Source organism: Polistes dominula, unplaced genomic scaffold, assembly GCF_049000335.1.
Source record: "Polistes dominula isolate Pdom_NZ unplaced genomic scaffold, Pdom_raw_medaka contig_18, whole genome shotgun sequence".
NCBI classification, from domain to species: domain Eukaryota; kingdom Metazoa; phylum Arthropoda; class Insecta; order Hymenoptera; family Vespidae; genus Polistes; species Polistes dominula.
The window spans coordinates 5,139,683-5,160,162 of record NW_028301164.1 but is presented as its reverse complement, the minus strand read 5'-3'; the positions used below and the strand labels follow the sequence as shown (position 1 = coordinate 5,160,162).

General features: G+C 32.6%; 1 protein-coding gene across 1 annotated transcript in view; it reads left to right on the top strand.

Moving 5' to 3' along the window:
• Positions 1 to 8,837: 8,837 nt before the first annotated feature.
• LOC107071314 (odorant receptor 13a-like) overlaps positions 8,838 to 20,480 on the top strand; it is a 42,953-nt gene continuing 31,310 nt past the window's right edge. Inside the window, exons 1-2 of the mRNA XM_089178967.1 lie at positions 8,838 to 9,054; positions 9,829 to 10,114. Of these exons, the coding sequence (XP_089035093.1) occupies positions 8,838 to 9,054; positions 9,829 to 10,114 (503 nt within the window). The remainder of the gene's footprint in view (positions 9,055 to 9,828; positions 10,115 to 20,480) is intronic.

Genomic DNA, 20,480 nt, shown 5'->3' with positions numbered 1-20,480 from the left:
GACTCGGCTTAATCGGAAAGTCTACTGTCCGCTATCGAGGGCGGACATGGCGTTCAAAGTGTTAAACTGAGAATTCATGTATATATAAAAAATATACCACTTTTACTTTAGTCCATTCTTATAATACTATACTTTTATCTTTTCTTTTTCACTGCTACTCAAATCACAAAAACTGTTAATTCCTATACTAATGGAATATAAAATAAAAAATATCATAAAGTTTAAAAGTAGACAAACACTAATACACAAATGAAATTGCACAAAGAATTACAAGAATTTCTGGAGATTTCTTTAATTTAACTCTTTCCTTCTTTGACTTTTTTCACTTTTTCTTGTAATTCCTACAGCTACTTTGTTTGCTTTTTCTTTTTCTCATTTTCCTTTATATTCTAACTTACACTCTTATTCCTCTCCTGAATTTTCCTTATTAACAAGCTTGTCCCTTCTCGGTCTATAAACTTAAGTGGAGAATTCATTCCTTTCATGCAATTTCCGTACATTTTAAATAGATTAAACAATAAATATATCAATAAAATATATAAAATTTCACGCTATAAAAACTTTTCTTTTTTAAATTCTTATAATTACTAAAAAAAAATCATGTGTGCAGATCACACGTGTTAGAAGTGAAACCTTCAAAAATCTAAGTTTCGAGAGAATGAGACGAATGGACAGTTTTAAGAGTAAGATAATTGTAGGATTTATTTATTATAATATTATTACTAAATATAATAAAGGCCACCGGTATGGGTCTATGAGTGGAATAGCTGATAAAAAGTGCACTTTTCACAATTCTAGCAATAAAAACGGAATGCTGAATGCGATAGTTATAAATAGTCACCAAAATGGTAGGATGTTTATCAAAGGAAATATAATTCGTCAGAAATTAGGTAAAAATAAATAATCCTTTTTTTGAAACTCAGATATAAATTTTTTTTTGTTAGTATGGTTTTCTATTTCCTGTTTTCATCTACATTCTTGCGTTATATAACAAACATTTTAGGATAGATGAAATAAAGACGTTACGAAAAACATATGGAAAATACTGCTGGACTGAACGAAGGTTCTGGTAAAATGCAATGAAAGATCTAATAAAGATATTGTCTAGAAATGTTTTTTCAACTCTGTAGCCTACCACACTTCGAGACCCTTATTATTTATAACATATCTCGTCCTTATTCTTTGGACCACAAACTTATCTTTCTAAATACTCTCGTTTAAATAAAGATCTGAACAACGAAAAATCTAAAAAATGCATTGAATCGTATCGCTCTCTCAGCTTATCGAACTGTGTACACTACAAGTCTCAAATTTCAGCTCCGTGGTAAGCTTCACCGATTCACCCTAGGCGTTCAACATCTTAAAAATGTTTTTATTTTATTGAAAAATTAGTATAAGTTTCCTAAATACGCAAATATCACAATTTATAATATAATTTTCATATATGCATGGGTCAGTACATCTCTTTGGATATTTTTTATAAAAACATATAAAAATCAAATTTAATAGACATATTTTGTCTTTATGCATCAAATATATTTTATAAAGAAGCAAAATATAAAAATGTGACAGTAATTTACTTGCTTTTGAATGGAATTTGTCAGCTGCTCCTCATTTATTCCACAGTATTCTCTAATTTTTTTTCTCTGATGTATCTGGTAATCCTTTTTTTTTGAAGTGAAAACTAATACTAATTTTTCAATAAAATAGAAACATTTTTTAATAGATAAGATATGACATGTAAAAAAAAAAACTATAGGCATGAATATTATCGCATCGATAATAAAGATAATAAATGTAAATCGAATTTCAACAGACCTTCCCTGTTTTTTATAATTCTTTTCTCATGATAAGGAACCGACCTTGGGGTGTAGGTAGCTGACGAAAACTAATATTTTCAAAATATTTATCGACAGAAAAATATGTCGTCTTCTAACCAAAGGAAATATAATTTTTTTTTTTTTGAAACTCAAGTAAATGAATTTTTTTTTTCACACTTTGAATTTGAGATATCTTTATCATGGGTTACCATACACAAGTATTTCTTTTTGTGTTGCAACTAATAACTGTAGAGTCTGTTAAAGAAGGGAACAATTGTGGTAGTATTTTCTTCGTTTCATCAGATTTTGAATTACAACGATCTTAATATCTATTTATCATTTCCGTTATTTTATTTTATCATATTAAACATTTTTTATAAAAAATTTATTTTCTATAATTTTTTGCTATATTGGTAATACAAGTTATATTATTGTATTTTTATTGGAAATATAAAGTATATAAGGTTTTATGTTTTTGTCACGTGTCTAGTTTCTTCTATTTAAAAACTTTTCTATTTTATTGAAAAATTAGTATAAATTTCCTAAATACGCAAACATTATATTTAAAAAACATGTCTTTGGATATTTATAAGAAAAGTATTCTACAATGTTGTTTAATTTTTTTTCTCTGATATTTCTGATAATCATTTCATTTTTATATAAAATATTGCAGACAATACAATAATTATATTCTATATATTTCATAATTGTTAATTATAATAATATTTGCGAAATAAATAATTTAATATTAATTCTTCAATAAAATAGAAACATTTTTAAACAGAAAAGAAATGACACGTTTGGTAAAATAAAAAAAAAGAAACAGACCACTCACTTTCTTTCTTTATTTCGACCGTCGGTTCGTTTGGACCTTATACTTTTGTCACATACCTACGTGCTTATCTCTGTTTATTCTTCTACCCTTCTATCGCTCGTACCTACAAACATTTCGAGTATCGAAAGAATACGTGTCCACGCTTTGTAGTATGCAGTCGCACACAAACGCACACATATACAACCAGGAGTGATAACTACGAAGCATAGCATAAAGAGGAGACCGAGAATAGGAAAAACTGTATAGCCATATTCCGTCTCTCTCGCATGCTCTCGCATCCTATGTTTGTCTCTCTTTCTCTCGTTATTTAGTATAGCAGCCGTTACATAGCTGCGTTTCCGTTTATTCACTTTTCAGATCACTCCCATTCTAAAGAAGTTTTTACTTCAAAAAGTATGTAATTTTTGTTGTATTTACACTTAAAACTGTAGATACTGTGACGTTCCGCCACGACTCGTCTACCCAAATTTTTCGCAGTGATATAAATCCAGTTGCGCGAGACATCATTCCAGTAGTTCACATGAATAACAATAGAAACAATTATAAGTAGTACGCATAAGAGAATAATCATTACTCGCATTACTCGAATATTCATTCTCTATATTGAAATAAACTATTGGAAAGATTGTCCCGTGCCAGACACAAGCTTGAACCATAAATTATCTCCTGAAGAACCTTTTTCCTAGAACAAAGTCCACCATTCTTTCTCCTGTGACGCACGTGCCCGCTTTCACTCCAAAGTCATGCATAAGAATCTGACACTAAACTAAGATTTTCCGTTGCACCAATATCTATCACCACAGAAATATTTCCTGCTGAATAGAGTTCTTTCTTTTAACCAGCGAGGAAAGGCAATCAACGAATAAACAAATGTCGAGGAAAAAGAATTGAATATGAGACTCGTCATGTAAAGACTAAAAGTTTTCAACAGCCACCAACGTTCTTCAATTTCCTTACATGGACCCATTAGCTAACTCATAAATTTCACTGATGCATAGGCGTAAAAAAACCATCAACTAAAATAAAACCTCTCCAAATATTTCCTTCACATTCATGTAAGATTTATTTAAATTTAAAAAATATAAGTATTTATTATAATAGAATAAATGTTTAATATAATAATAAAGAGATAGAAAAGATAAGAAAAGCAAGTAATAATAGTTGAAACACTCGAATTACACTTCTTTCACTCACAGATAGTAGCACCGAATCAAGAAGGCGAAGACCGCATTCTTCGCCGCGCTTATATACACATTCACCCCACCAATGGTCCCAATCACTTCCGTCAATCATTCTCGAAATCTCCAGACTATTCCCGACCCATTAAACAAAAGACCTTTTCCCGATTTCCGGTTCGGGAATATTCGAGAGACTTCGGGGTGCACGCTCGCTTTTCTTTCTTACTGGACACACTCATATTCATACTGCTGCACGCACTCACACTCATATCCATATCGCTGCGCGCACTCACACTTATACCGATATCGCTGCGTGCACTCACACTTACCGATATCGCTGCACGCACTCACACTCATACCGATATCGCTGCATACTCTCACACATCTTTCACATTCATCAATTGTTTTCACGCATACCATACACTCGCACTCTTCGTCTTTCTCTCACTCTCACACTCGGCCGTTCTGACAAACATATCTGTCCTCAGATATACGATTAGCTTTAACCGTTTTCGTTACACATTTTTTCTGCCTCTTGAGTCCACGGTTTCATCGAATCGGCTACAGTCGATGCTATATATAGATCTTCATGTTCCCCCACTTTCCGCACCATATAACGATCGTTCCTTAACACCGTAATTACCTCATATAGTCCTAAATATTTCGGGTGTAATTTCAATCCCGGTCCAAATTGCGTTCGTCGTATCGCAACCAAATCTCGTTCTTTATATCGCATAGCGGCAGTTCTCTTTTTATTGATCAATCTATGGTTTACCATCTGTGCTTTTAGGACATCTTCTTTCGTACGTCTCCAACACCTCTCATGTTCTTCTTTCGTGGATTCAATCTTGACTGTTTTTTCAATTTCTTCTGGAAATACTATTGCAATTACTAAAGGTTCTTCAAGTTTACCTTCAGCTACATCCATCATTGACATCTCCTCCTTGATTTCTTCCCTTGTTATCTTTACCAAATCGACAATTTTCGTTTCTGGTTTGATTTCCATTTTCTCTTGAATTTTTCTAACAGGTTCCGATATCACTCCTTCTCTAATCACCATCCCTTCATGTACATCTTCTTTAGGTTCCTCTTTGACTACCTGTTCTATGATCTCATCCTTGACTGGGGACACAATTTCTTCTTTTTTACCGAACCCTTTACACTTTTCAACTTCAGCACTAGGTAATACACTTTCAGCACTCTCTTCCAAACATTGTGTTATCTGTTTCGCGTGTTTATGGTCTTTTACCAACGGTTTCGCTTCTTCCACACTTGCAATATGAGACAGATCCATTTCGCTACGGTCGTTAAACGCATTGATTTTAAAGATTTCGTGTACCTCGTTGTCTGTCTTCGCAACCGCGTTCGCGTCACTAATGGAAACTTTACCGGCGTCTATCGTTACATTCATCTTCCGCAAAAAATCATTGCCTATTAGTAAATTATGATCTAAAAGAGCATCGGAAACTATGTGAACTTTGATCGGATACATTTTCTTATCGATAATAATACTCGTTTCTACCACACCATATGTTTTAATTAGATCAGAGCCCACACCTTGAAAACGCAAAATCTCTTTACCTAATTTCGGTGTGCCTACCTTAAAATATTGTTCTGTCGTTATTAAACTTATGTCACTACCCGTGTCTATTAGCGCTGTAATTATATCGTTTCCCATTTGCACCTCTTTTACACACTTCCGTTTGGTTTCCATACTCACACCACACACTTTCTCCGACGCGTCCTGTTGCTTCTCGTTCTTCTGACAAGCTGTCGAAATATGGCCGAATTCATTGCACTTAAAACACTTTGTTCCTTTATCTTTAAGTGGACAACTCCGTCTCTGATGGTTCAACCCTCCGCAACTAAAGCAGCGTTCACCGTTGGTTTCCGACGGTGGTCCGCGTGACTGCTTCCCCTTCTCGTTGATAACATGTGTCCCTTGCGTCTTTGTCGTTTTCGTCTTCTCCTTCATTTTTTCTTTCATAACTTCATATAATGCAATTTTCTTCTTTAGTTCTTTGATCGTTGTAGCTCCGTACAGAATTGTTTTATTTATTTCTTCGTCTTGAATGCCGTCGATAATATATTGTATCGTAGATGTTTTATCGACACCTGCTTGAGCGGCAATTTCACACATCTCATAAATGTACTCTTGATAGGTTTCATCTGCTTTTTTTTGTCGTCTTCTAAGTGTCTCATGTACCTTATATGTGTTTGTTACTTCCATGAATTCCTCTACTAATGCCCTCTTCAGTTGTTTCCACGACTTACAACACTTTTCATACCGTACGAAAGATTTCGCCGGTCCTCGTAATAATCGCTTACAATAGATAATCTTTTGTAAATTACCCCACTGGCATATTTCAGCCATCTCTTCAAATTCTCTTAACCAGCATTTAATGCTAGTTGTTCCGTCTCCACTGAATGTGTTGACCGACTCTTCAACGTCTTTAAAAGACAACATCTGCATTGCCCTTGCAGAAGTTTCTTTTTCGTCGATGATAGATTCTTCGTCTTCGGTATCATCATCCTCTGAATCCTCTTCATCATCATCGTCATCTTGTTTTTTATTGTTAGCTGCTCGTAAGCGTTCCGCTAACTCCATCTTTCTACCCTTTGAGCTTAAGCCCATTCTCTTCAAGCTGGCTTTCAGCTCCAGGTACTTCATCTGATCGACGTCTGGCTCTGCTGCCACAACAGTCGTATTAGATACATCTTCTTGTGATGTCCCCCTTGATTCCATGATGCACTAGACACTTTAACACTTCCAACTAATAATTACTTACACGCTCGTGAAATCGATTCTATCCCGGCTGAGCCCCCAAAAATGTAAGATTTATTTAAATTTAAAAAATATAAGTATTTATTATAATAGAATAAATGTTTAATATAATAATAAAGAGATAGAAAAGATAAGAAAAGCAAGTAATAATAGTTGAAACACTCGAATTACACTTCTTTCACTCACAGATAGTAGCACCGAATCAAGAAGGCGAAGACCGCATTCTTCGCCGCGCTTATATACACATTCACCCCACCAATGGTCCCAATCACTTCCGTCAATCATTCTCGAAATCTCCAGACTATTCCCGACCGATTAAACAAAAGACCTTTTCCCGATTTCCGGTTCGGGAATATTCGAGAGACTTCGGGGTGCACGCTCGCTTTTCTTTCTTACTGGACACACTCATATTCATACTGCTGCACGCACTCACACTCATATCCATATCGCTGCGCGCACTCACACTTATACCGATATCGCTGCGTGCACTCACACTTACCGATATCGCTGCACGCACTCACACTCATACCGATATCGCTGCATACTCTCACACATCTTTCACATTCATCAATTGTTTTCACGCATACCATACACTCGCACTCTTCGTCTTTCTCTCACTCTCACATTCATAATAACGAGAACCCCCGCCTATGTTTCAAAACATGAAACCTAACATAAAAATGACAACTACAACACAGGGAAGCAACCCTTACCGAAATCCTTGAGAATGACCATACCTCCTTGCAACAAAATATTATAAACAATTCTCTCGAGCCATTCCTCGTCCTTTCTTTTCCCACGACTGAGTGTTGCCAAGTTAAGAGACACTGGCAAAAGTCACGTAGGCCTAACGGAAATATTACTTTTTAGAACATTCTGAAACCAAAGATAATCCTTCACAATTTTCGCCTCAAGACAATGTAACTTGCGAAGCTACGCGTATGATTGAATGCATGACTAATATGTGAACTTATGAATAAATCGTCTCAATGTAGAATTATGTTAAGTATATAGTTTATCAAAGATAATGAAACGTATTGTTTGAGAATAATAAGATGTTGCTGATTAAGAATTGATGATATATAGTCGAGTAATAAGAGACAAAGTATTATTGACCAAAGATTTATGATGAATATGATGAAGATAGAAATGCAGAAGCGTTAATCTATAAGAATATATACATGTATGTAAGAATGTTATAAATATGTAAGCATGTATTAGTAGTCTATGAGGACGTAAGAATCTTCTCGAATGGGGATGCACGCGAAGCTTGGGCCAGCTAAAGAGTAGGGGTACCAGAGCTACCCCTTCCCCGAAGGACTTTCGGGGGCTATAAAAGCCAGAAGGACATCGCCCCCGCACTCACTTACAGTTTTTCTTTCAACTTACGGTTTTTCACTCAACTTATAGTTTACACTTACGGTTTTAACTTCACTTCCAGTTTTACTCACTTTAAGTTTTCACTTTTGACTTATAGTCTTACTTCTCACATTTCAGTTTTTCTTTTCAACTTATAGTTTGACTTCAACTTATATTTTACCAGTCATTTTATAACTCGGTCGTCACTTATAGTTATTCAGTAATTTCCACGTTCACTACTAGCGTCCAGCTATCCAGTGTACGAGTGTTATTCGATTTTATTGATCGGTCTACAATAAATAATTTACTTTTCGAGTCATTGAGTTGTTCAAACTTCCATTAGAAAGAAGCAGCCCAAGCCTCCTGCGCAATCTCGAGAACGACCAGCCATTGTACCACATACTGTAAGTCACAAATCATCTTTATTTTCATTAAAGTTATTGATAAATCAGAGCTGCGGTTACCAAATCTTCTCCCTTGCATCAAACCTTCCTCAATCCACCCTCTTTATCGTACGCTTTTTGCCAGATCTTATCACTGTTTTAAACGAGAAACGATCCAACCTGGTCCCGGTTAAACTCGGTGAATGCAAAGTGAGCACAAACAGGCATTACATATACTACTTATTAAAACTCGTCCTCTAGAACGTAACAATACTGTTATTTCAAAGTTATTATCTTTTATCATACACTAGGCTCTTAAGGTCAGTTTTTTCAGGAATCAAAGTATTTTATATAAAAACGTTAGAAGGTATAAATACTATTAGGAATTTAAAAATCTCATTGTAAAATTGCCCACTTTGCATAATTTTATATATGATTATTATTCTCTAATTCATCAATGTGGTAGCTGTTCTCAAAATGAGCATTTGCAAAATCAAGAGAAAATCATTAACAGAATTTTTAGAAAATATTAAATCTGATTTCAATGAAAATTGTTATAACTTTTACGAAGAGAAAGTTGCCTTTATTAATTACAATGAATTCAGTCGGAAATTTGTCATCACACTTTTAATGGCTTCTTTTGTACCATCAACGATGTATTATTCCTTATCACTGGGTGTAAATGTAAAGACAGGTAAGCCTGTAAATGTCTCATATTTATACTTATAAAAAGTTTAATAAGATAATTATAAATTTTTATTTCCCATTTTTTAAATAATGTCAGAAAGAAACGTCATGTAATTATAATAAACACATAATCTTTCTTTTCTATGAACTTTTTTAGTATCTATTTTATATATATTTTTAGTATCTATTTTAATTTATTATTATTGTTGAGAAAAATACATTCCACTTTATCTGCAACAATGCACGCACGCAAACACACACACACACACACACACACACACACGCGCGCGCGCATACATAAGCGATTAGCAAATCAAGTGGACCGAACTAAAGAGCAATAATAGTAGCTCTCTCTATTTGTCAGATTTCCTTAAAGGCGATAAGAAAAAGTAGGAGGCGGACGGAAATATCAGTATCAGACCGATCACTTCGTAAAGAACTACCGACCAGTGGACATCGTTTTCTAACAATTATTTTTCTATTATTTTAAAATTTTTGTACAAAATTTGTTTTATAATCGAAATACTGCTGAAAGTGCTATTGTTATTTTAAAAATGAAATTGTACTTTTATTATTCTTCTTTTCTATAATTTTTTATAATTTTTTTATATTCATTATATTTGAAATTATATTACTATTATTTTTATTTAGTTATCATATATAGTAAATTAATTTTTTATTTCTTATTTGTAATGAGAATTATTTTTTTCGTCTAATCAAAAAATTCTTTGAGAAATAAATTACTTATTACCACATAATTTCTTATTTGTATTCATTATAGTTTTAGGTAACTCATCATATGGATACAGGTTACCATACAAAGTGTGGCTATTATTCGAGCCAACAAATGTGTTATCGTACATATGCCTTTGTTGTTATCAAGCTTTAATAATACCCTGTATCGTCTTAGGCTACGTTGGTACGGATTGTTTTTTCATTTGTTCAATACTACATGTTAGTGGCTTATTTTCTGCACTTTCTTCCAAGATCCAGTATGTATTAAACGATTCATCTGATCGTGAACGGAATTTGAGACAATTAATTATCAATCACGTTCGTTTAATAAGGTGAGAGAAAAATAAAATATTTTAATTTAATATATTGGTTAGATACTGTTACAAAATAAACATAAAATAAAATTAATTTCTTCAAAATGCACATATAAACATTTTTTGAAGTTGTACTTTTTTGGCTAATTTAGGAAAAAATCATGAAAGTTAATTGTTACGATGCGCGCTCACAGCAACACGACAGCTTAACAGGTTGATATAAGTCAATATTTTTGTTGAAGTTATACTTTTCGATATATTCGATAACTTCTCTTTTTGCCTATTTCTATATACAGAACAAGTGTTTCCTTAATTCCGTATTTCTGTAAAGAACACGTGCTTTTATGTGTCTTTTATTATTATATATAAAAATGATTAATAATAAATAACTGGTAATATATTTTATAATATTGATTGTTTACAAATATAAGTAGTAAAAGTTGTTTTTATAATCTTATTTAGTGTATTTTTTATCATTGATGATAATTGAAGTATGTATTATGTTATTCCATTATTTATAAATATTACTTTATTTTTTAATTAATAAAAAACTACAAATATCAATAAATCAAATATCAAATAAATAGTTTTTTATTATTAAATACAATAAGTAGTGATTATTATTAAATGACTGCTAATATCTATAAGGAAATGAGGAAGGGAAGGGGGATAACGGACATAACATCTTTCCGACCCCAATTGTCCTCACTTCCTCACAAACAAGCACTGATAGTTAACACGAGTTGCCAGCAGCGATAGTAAACCATCTATCGTGATCCCTCCTGCTAGATAACAGACGAGGCTCTGACGACCGAGATATAGCGGTATAATTATACACCTAATTTGAACACCGGCTGGAAGAGGTTTCACTGACCTTTGGATATAAAAATCCCTAAAGTATTTTGTTCAGAAGGCAATGGGAAACCGCTGCAACTATTTTTCCAAGATAATCGTCATGTAAAGAAAATCTATAGAATCACGATCGACTTGCGACCTGATAAGAAACCGGCGTCATGCTGCGTCCAGGGTGCGCGGTGGGAAATAGAATACCGGCCATGCAGGGGTAGGAAACCAGGCTCTTCATGGAAACTATGTTTCTGGAATAAAACTAAGTAGGATTCAGAAGTTAGGTACATGGAATGTATGTGGATTACTCGCCCCAGGAAAACTTACCATCCATGAGAATAAAATAACAAGATGTGGATTGACTATCTGTGGTTTGCCAGAAAGACATTGGAAAAGAAGCAGTCACAAACTCACTGACAACAACATTATATACTTCTCTTGTAATGACAATACTAGCAGAAATGGAGTGGCGATTATACTCCATATACAACAAAGAAATTGTGTACTAAGTTACGAACCTATTAACGACCGCATTATTAGTGTTAAACTTAAAGCATCACCCGTAAATTTAAACCTAGTACAGGTATGCTTCTACTAGTATACATACATACCATACATATCATAGTAGAATCAAATCTACTATATGCTTCTACAAGTACTACAACAGATGAAGTCATTAAAAACTTTTACACTGAACTTGAGAACACAATTACGAAAATTTCCAACAGGAAGCTACTGATAATCTTAGGTGACTTTAAAGCCAAAATTGAAGCAGATTCGAGCCGACTTAATCAAAGTGTATGGAATTATGTACTTGGAAAATGCAATGAAAGAAGAAAACGTTTTATACAATTTTCTGCCGAAAACAGCCTATTAGTAGGAGATTCGCTTTTCTGGCATCACCCTCAGCGATTATATACCTGGATATCCCCAGATGGCAAATATCGCAACCAGATAAACTATGTTAAGGTCAGATCACGCTGGAAAACCTCCCTTTAAAATGTCTATACACTACCAGGATCAGACTGTGGATTAGATCACAAACTTTTGATCACGAAATAAAAGATCAAGCTAAATGCAGCTAGAGCCACAGAAAATGTGAAGAAATTAGTTGTGCACAACAAATCAAAATTCACGTCAGTTGTCGAACGGAACTCGTCAGAGTGGACAAATACTAATTTGGAGGTAGAAAAAACGGATGTGATGTGAGATAAGGCGAATCATATAATTACAATGGCAGCTATAGATTCTAAACCACAGACCGTTACACATAAGCGACATCATTGGTTGACTGGCGATACTCTTTACTTGGTGGAGAAACGAAGATCCATGAAAGTGAAAGGAGCTGACATTAAAGTCCTTAACAATCTATCAGCACAAATCCAAGCCAATTGTAGACAAGATCACAATCGTTACCTACGTAACATGTGTGAAAAAGTTGCTAAAAAATATGAATCTTAAGACCTCTATCAGAAGATTAAATTAATCACAAAAACCTTACACTCAAAAACTTGGGCTACAGAAGATCAAACTAATCAGGTGGTAATTGAATTGGAAGAAATCTCTAAAACTTGGAAGGATTATCTAGTTGCTATTTTGCGGCCACAAATCGCGTAACTTTCCATCTGTGGAACCCAGAAACAAAGAACTAGAGCCAGATATTCTTATGTCAGACATTAAAGCTGCAATAGCACATCTCAAGAACGGAAAGGCCACAGGAATAGATGCAATTCCTATTGAAACGATCAGAATCCTAGATAAGGTAGTAAAACCAAGATGATGATCGCAGATCGTACCAACAACGACTCACCAGACACAACTCACCTTGCGAACTGCGAAGTAGTTCAATCTTACATATATCTTGGCACACTACTCTTCAACAACGATAAGCGCATAGATGAAGTAAAGAGACGGATAGCGATAACAAGGAATGCTAAAGAAATGACAAGGCTAAAGAATTATAGGCTCAAGAAAATATGAAGGAATACAAACATAACCAAAGCAACAAAAATCCGGCTCGTTCCTACGCTAGTTTTCCCCATAGTTTTGTACGCCTCCGAAGCGTAGACCCTACAAGAAATCGGAAAGAAGAAATTAGACGCTCTAGAGAAGTGGTACTGACGGAGAAAGCTTGGCATATCTTGGACTGAATTTCGCACCAACGTCTCTATTCTTCAAGAATTCAATGTAGAAAAGCGACTATCGACAACTGTACGATCTCGGATCTTACATTTCTTCGGGCACGTATCGAGGCGTGATAATAGCTCCATCAAAAGACTAGTCATGCAAGGAAATGTAAAGGGTACTAAACCAGCGGGTAGATCGCCGATAAGATGGATCGGCCAAATAAAATCTGCCGTAGGTGATCCTTTGCATCAGTGCACTAGGATGACTAACAATAGGGGGAGATGGCAACAAATCGTGAGGCGAGCAATATCAGCCAACACTACTAAACCATTATGACGACCACGATCGTTCTACCAGGAACGATACGAATGAGAAGAAGAATATCTTCAAAAACATTGATTATTTTTGAACGTTAGTAATAATAGTTGCTTTGATAATCTTTTTCTTAAAATATTTTTGTATTATTGAGATTAACTAAAGTATGTATTATTTTGCTACATTATTTATGAATTATTTTTACAATTAGTTTTAATTATTGAACTATTATTTTTTAAAGCTTTCTAATTGACTAGTTTCAGTATACATTTAAATTTCAATTTTAATTTTTGAAATACTCAAAATAAATACAGAGAAATGTAATGCGAAGTTAACGTAAGAAATGTACCGATATGAAACAATAAGTAAAGCAATCCATAATTTTATTAACTAAAAAAAAGGCTAGACAGTGTATACTTAGAATTGTCAAAGTTTGCAGACTAACTAGTGTGTTATAATTCAATTTATTCTCCAAAAGTTTCAAATTTTAACTCTTAATGAACGAACGTACTTTACTACAATAATAATTCTTGAGTCGACGGATTTTTAAGATTTTTAGTGCTTTATTTCCAAAGCTAAAAAAAGATTAGAATTAATTTTGCTTTCTAAGATATTTTAAAAACTTCTAATAGTAATAATTAGTATATGAACAGATTTCTCCATAGGAAAAGATACTAGAGTAAAAATTAAAGGAAAAGACTCAGATTTGAAATAAACCAATAGATTTATGTACGTAATCTACAGAACCGTATATATTTATATATTGTTTTTTTATGGGTTTACAATTATTCTATGGAAAACTACTTAAACTTTTGTATATTTATGTAAAATTTCCATCAATCCCGTATGTAAATACAGGATTTTTTAATACAATTATTTCAATTATTACGTATCTCGTCAGAAGATCACGATAATAAATTTTAATAAACGTTTAAAAAATTGTGTGTTTTTTGCTTAATGATAGAAGTGGAGCTTTTAAAAATGAATCCAGAAACAACTTATGATCGCCCTTTATTTTACCATAACGACCATAGCAGAACTTAAAAGATTTTCGAAATAATCAGGTCATGCCGCCTTTATAGCAGCATTTAAATATTTTAAAATACTTAAGATGTCACGAGTATGGCGGCATTTGTTCGTTAAGAGTTAATATAGTATAAAATTTGAATATATAATAATAAGTATCTAGATATACCAGATTAAGTATAACAATTAGAAGAAGTTAAACACAAACATTATGGGTGCAAATCACACGCGTTGGAATTAATACTTTAAAAAATCAATCTTTGAGAGAATTAGACGAATGCACAGTATCAGGAGTAAGATAAATGTAAGATAATTCTAAGGTTTTGTTATTAAAATATTGGTATCATATATGTAGGAGAGTTTTAAGTGTCAAAGAGTAAACATAGATAAGTAGGTAGGCGACGATGGACTAAAGGAAATAAGATCCAATGGACGAAATAAGGAAATACAATGCGTAGTCTGTTCTTTGTAATTTGTTAAGTTGTGCGTGGGAATCTGTAAAAATCTAGAAGGTTCTTGAGACGGATGTCTGGAAAATTCGAGAACGATGCAGATAAATGTAAGAGGATACAGATTTAAGGAGAGGGCAGTTAGTCGGTTTGGAAGTTCAGGAGTATTCAGTTAATCAGTCGTAACAGTCGCAGTTGCATTATAAGTCGTTATCAGTTGTAAGAACGCAGTCGCTTATCTAAGTTGTAATCGTAAGATTGTGAAACTATTATTGTACTTTTTCTAATACCTGTTTTAAATATATCTTATTAGTAGGATTAAACTGGGTGTATGTTCACCTCGCACCTCTCATCCTAAATAAAATTCCCTACATGTACACAAAAGATTCTATACAAAAGATAATATTATGATAGGGGTAACTGAAAAGAACTATTACTTTCTAAATTCTAGCAATTAAGATAAAATGTAAAATGCAATAGATATATCTAGAAAAAAAATCGTAGAATGTTTGTCTACGGATAGCTACCATGTCCCTAAATAAGTAAATATAATATATCCTTTTATAAAACTCAAATATGCGTTAATCTTTCTTATCTTTTTCGTATCTCAGATATGTAAATGTCTTTATCATGAGACGACAGAACCAGGTGCTATCTTTTGTTATAAATAATTCTTATTTAGATATCTTGACAAAGAACGGAAGAATAGATGTCGTTTTTTGAAGTGGAAACTTCTTTAGAATAGGAGCTGATTTAAAAAAATGAAACATGGCAGCGATGCGGTGATTCAATGCAGCAGCCACGATATTCAGTAAGAAGAGAAAAAGAGACAAACATGTAGGATTGAGCCTACAAGAGAATGAAACAGAATATAGCTATGCAGTATTTCCTATTCTCGGTCTCTTTTTTATGTTATACTTCGTAGTTATCGTTTCTGGTTGTATATGTGTGTGTTTGTGTGCGACTGCATACTACGAAGCGTGGCCACATATTATTTCGATCGTGTACCTGTTTGTAGGTAGAAGCGATAGGAGGGTAGAATAATAAACAGAGATAAGAACGTAGGTATGCGACAAAAAAATAGGGTACAAACGAACCGACGGTCGAAATAATGAAAGAAGGTGTGTAATGTTTATTTGTAAGTTGTATAAGTATGTAAGTCTGTGTGAGTCTTAAAGGTATATGTATATATATTTATTGGGATTTCTGGCAGGGGCGTGGCTTACCCTAGCGGCAAAAATATGAAATAGAGACTAGATGATGCTGTGCATTACTTGTATAACCAAAATAGAGAACAATGTGTATAACGTTATTATTTATATTTTATTTATTTATTATTTATATTATTATTTTTTTTCGTTATTAAATTAAATAAAACGAAACTTACATTGCAAGAAATTTTTAAATTTGCTTGCACAAAACCAAGCAATAAAAATTTTGTTGGTGGTGAAAGTGTATTAAATACTGGACATGTAATGAGGTGTGGGCAAGTACCAAGTGGTGATTGTAATATAATAAGTATTTTTTTGCTTTTTGTTTACAAACTTCACATGTAATCATAATCCACATGAAATAAATGGTGAAATATTAAAAAATGGTCGAATAATTAGAATGAGTTGTTCATGCAAGGCTGGATTAAGTGGTATTTGTAAACATGTTGTTGTTGTCTATTAATTATTTCTTTATCACCAAACTTGTTTATTTGATAAAAAAAATTGTTTTTTACAAAGTGGAATTTTAAAAAACCTAATTTTTTCATCACGACAACTTATGCTTGTACATCCAAATACACAGCAACACACTTTACTTGTATTTTTTTTGCTGGGAACTCCATAACAAAAAAAATTCTTTACAAGAACTCTTTAGTTTAACGATACTAGTTAGTTTCAATTCTACTTTGAATAATAAATAAGCAAGTCATAAAATTAAAATTAAAAACATTTCCACATAAATATCGTGTAGTTCAAATTAGATTTCAGCAATTCTCTCTATTGCTCTAGTTCTAAATTTAGCCACCAGATAGCGTATTCAAGTGCTAGAGATCCCAAACGTTTTTAAATCTTATATTAATGACAGTTGTATCGTATTGCGTATCGACCAAAACTCACGACCTAGAGATCGCTGGATAAAGTCTCATCAGATTAACTTCTTAATTTCATTTTTTATTTTTCTATTTTTCTGCAGTAAGTTGTATTAATTTTATAAAAAATATAATAGCAAGTATAGTTAATATTTTTTTACCAAACGTGTAATTTTTTTTATATTTAAAAATGTTTTTATTTTATTAAAAAATACTTATGAAATTCTTTTTTTTGCAAGTATTAAAATTAATAATTATAAAATATATAGAATATAATAATTGTATTGTCTGCAATATTTTACAACAACAAAAAAATGTTTAAAAGTTACATCAAAGAAAAAGAATTTGACAACACTGTAGAATATATTTCTTTTAAATATTCAGAGACAAATTTAATAATTATAATGTTTGCGTATTTAGGAAGATTATACCAATTTTTCAATAAAATAGAAAAGTTTTTAAATAGAAGAAACTGGACACGTACCACAAAAAAATAAACCTTATTTACTAATATATTTTTAATAAAAATACAATAATATAACTCATTTTTAAAATATAAAAAAAAATGTTTTTTTTAAATTACAAAATAATACAACGAAAATGAAAAATTGATTTTAGGATCGTTGTAATTCAAAACTCAATAGAAAGAAAAGAAAAAGACAAAAATTGTTATGTTCTTTTTCAAGCATTTAAACGTATAGTTGCAAAAAAAAATACTTGCGTATGCTAATACATTATAAAGATATCTCAAATTTACAGGAATACTATCATCTACCTGAGTTTTTAAAAAGGATATTTTATATCTACATAGTGAACACACCAATGTAACCGAGACGTCACATTTACAGAACCAAAATTGTAAGTTACGTAAACCTTAAAATAACATACGGGTCACAGGTGACTCACATGTGACGCACAATTTCACACCCATTTACGTAACAATGTGACGTTACATAATGAACATAAATATGATGTTAATTTCACATACATATTACATTGGTGATATAGCAGTGATATAATTCGAATATCATAGTTATGTCACATATAAAAAAAAATCGAAAATCGTTGTTGAGGTTATGTAATTGTTTTCTTTTATTTTCAGTTTTTTTTTTATTTTACTTTTTTTTCCCGGGATTTAAACTCGGGAACATACGATTACTGGTTGGTGATTTGCCTCACTGAGCCATGAGAACTTGTTTTAATTCACATTATATTACTAATACATATATAATTAATAATATTATTAATCATAATTAATAAATAATATTAAATAATAAAATATAACATAAGTTAATAATATAAATTATAATTAACACATTCCGTGTCACGTGTACCACCGGTGGTACACTAAACATTAGACATATTTATTTAATGAAATGAAAATATATGTAAGATTTATTTAAATTTAAAAAAAATAAGTATTTATTATAATAGAATAAATGTTTAATATAATAATAAAGAGATAGAAAAGATAAGAAAAGCAAGTAATAATAGTTGACACACTCGAATTACACTTCTTTCACTCACAGATAGTAGCACCGAATCAAGAAGGCGAAGACCGCATTCTTCGCCGCGCTTATATACACATTCACCCCACCAATGGTCCCAATCACTTCCGTCAATCATTCTCGAAATCTCCAGACTATTCCCGACCGATTAAACAAAAGACCTTTTCCCGATTTCCGGTTCGGGAATATTCGAGAGACTTCGGAGTGCACGCTCGCTTTTCTTTCTTACTGGACACACTCATATTCATACTGCTGCATGCACTCACACTTATACCCATATCGCTGCGCGCACTCACACTCATATCCATATCGCTGCGCGCACACACACTCATACCGATATCGCTGCATACTCTCACACATCTTTCACATTCATCAATTGTTTTCACGCATACCATACACTCGCACTCTTCGTCTTTCTCTCACTCTCACATATATAAGGAATTTAATTCTGTAAAAAAATATTCCTATTCAAATATTGATGCATTATGCAAAATGCAGTATAAAGAAATGCAGTTACAACGCATTATATAATTTCAAAGTTACTTTTTTAACATTAATTTGACATAAAATTCCAAAGTAAAAAAAATATAACTATTTTATATAGGTGTTCTGTAACAATATGAACAGATTTGAAATATTACATTGTGATGTAAATGTGATGATAAAACAGAGTCACACCGGATATGTTATTTATAAGTTAACTTAGGTATGTAATAGTGACGTTATATCTAGAATGTAAAGCTAACGTAACTATGTTATATAAATATAACATCACTTTAAGTTTACTAATGTGATGTCACTCGGTATGTAACATGTATGTAATTTTAATAGCACATTTACGTCACAAATTTGATGTCCCATTTACATAACAATTTGTATCACAAGAATGTAAAATTTACATTACATTTGTTATTTTACATGTTCTTTAGGTGTGATATCATTGTTACGTTGGTGTGTTCACTGGGTACTTAGTTTAGGACGAAGTATCTTTTCGTCGACATAAATCCCATTTTTTTTAAATTTCTATAGCTATCGTATTCAGCATTCTATCTTAATTGCTATATTTTGGAAAGTTTTTGTTTTAGTCAACTACACCCATCCTTATATCATACCAGTGCCCTTTGATATACAGGGTGGCTCACCACATTTTACCACTTCGATTTACGTTTTTATTATAACGCGTAAAAGACAATGTTTCACATGGAGTTGAATGGCTTTAAAAGGGGCTCATACTGGTGGTACTTTTTTTTTTAGATGGACGTGTCAAGGACATATGAAGGTCATTAATGTTTTTTCAAACAGAATCATATATTTTTTAATGCATCATCTGATGCTCTTTCATATAATTTACAAAAAAGTATTAACCTATTTATGTAAAAAAATTATTACTTTAAGAGATATTTTAAGTTTTGTCTATTTACAAAAAAGGTTCAATATGGCGACAATTTGCATCAGAACATTTTCTGAATCGAAAAATTAATGACTCCTCAACGTTTCTTAATGTATCTGATGTTATTTTCTTGCATTCATTGATGATACGATCCCTCATATCGGCCATTGTAGTCGGAGGCTCAGCGTAAACTTTATTTTTTAAGTAGCCCCATAAGAATAAGTCGAGGGGCGTTAGATCTGGTGATCTAGCCGGAAAATGAATGGGCCCACCTCGTCCTATCCAACGATTTGGGAAGTGTTAGCCGCAGTTACGATAAATCCTTCTGTTAGCTCTCGCGAAATCGAAAGACAAGCTGGAATTAGCCGCAAAAGCATTTTACGCATACTGAGAAAGCACAAATACCATTCATATCATGTATCAAAGGTTCAAGAACTGACCGCAAATAACTGTTATAAACGTTTAGAATTTTGTAATTGGGCTCTCACTCAAAGAGACAACTTTTTCAGCAATGTTATGTTCACGGACGAAGCAACGTTTATGAAAAATGAATCAATGAATTTAAGAAATTAGTCAACGAAAAATCCTCATTGGTTTAGACAAGAGGATAATCAACATCGATGGAGTGTAAATGTTTGGATGA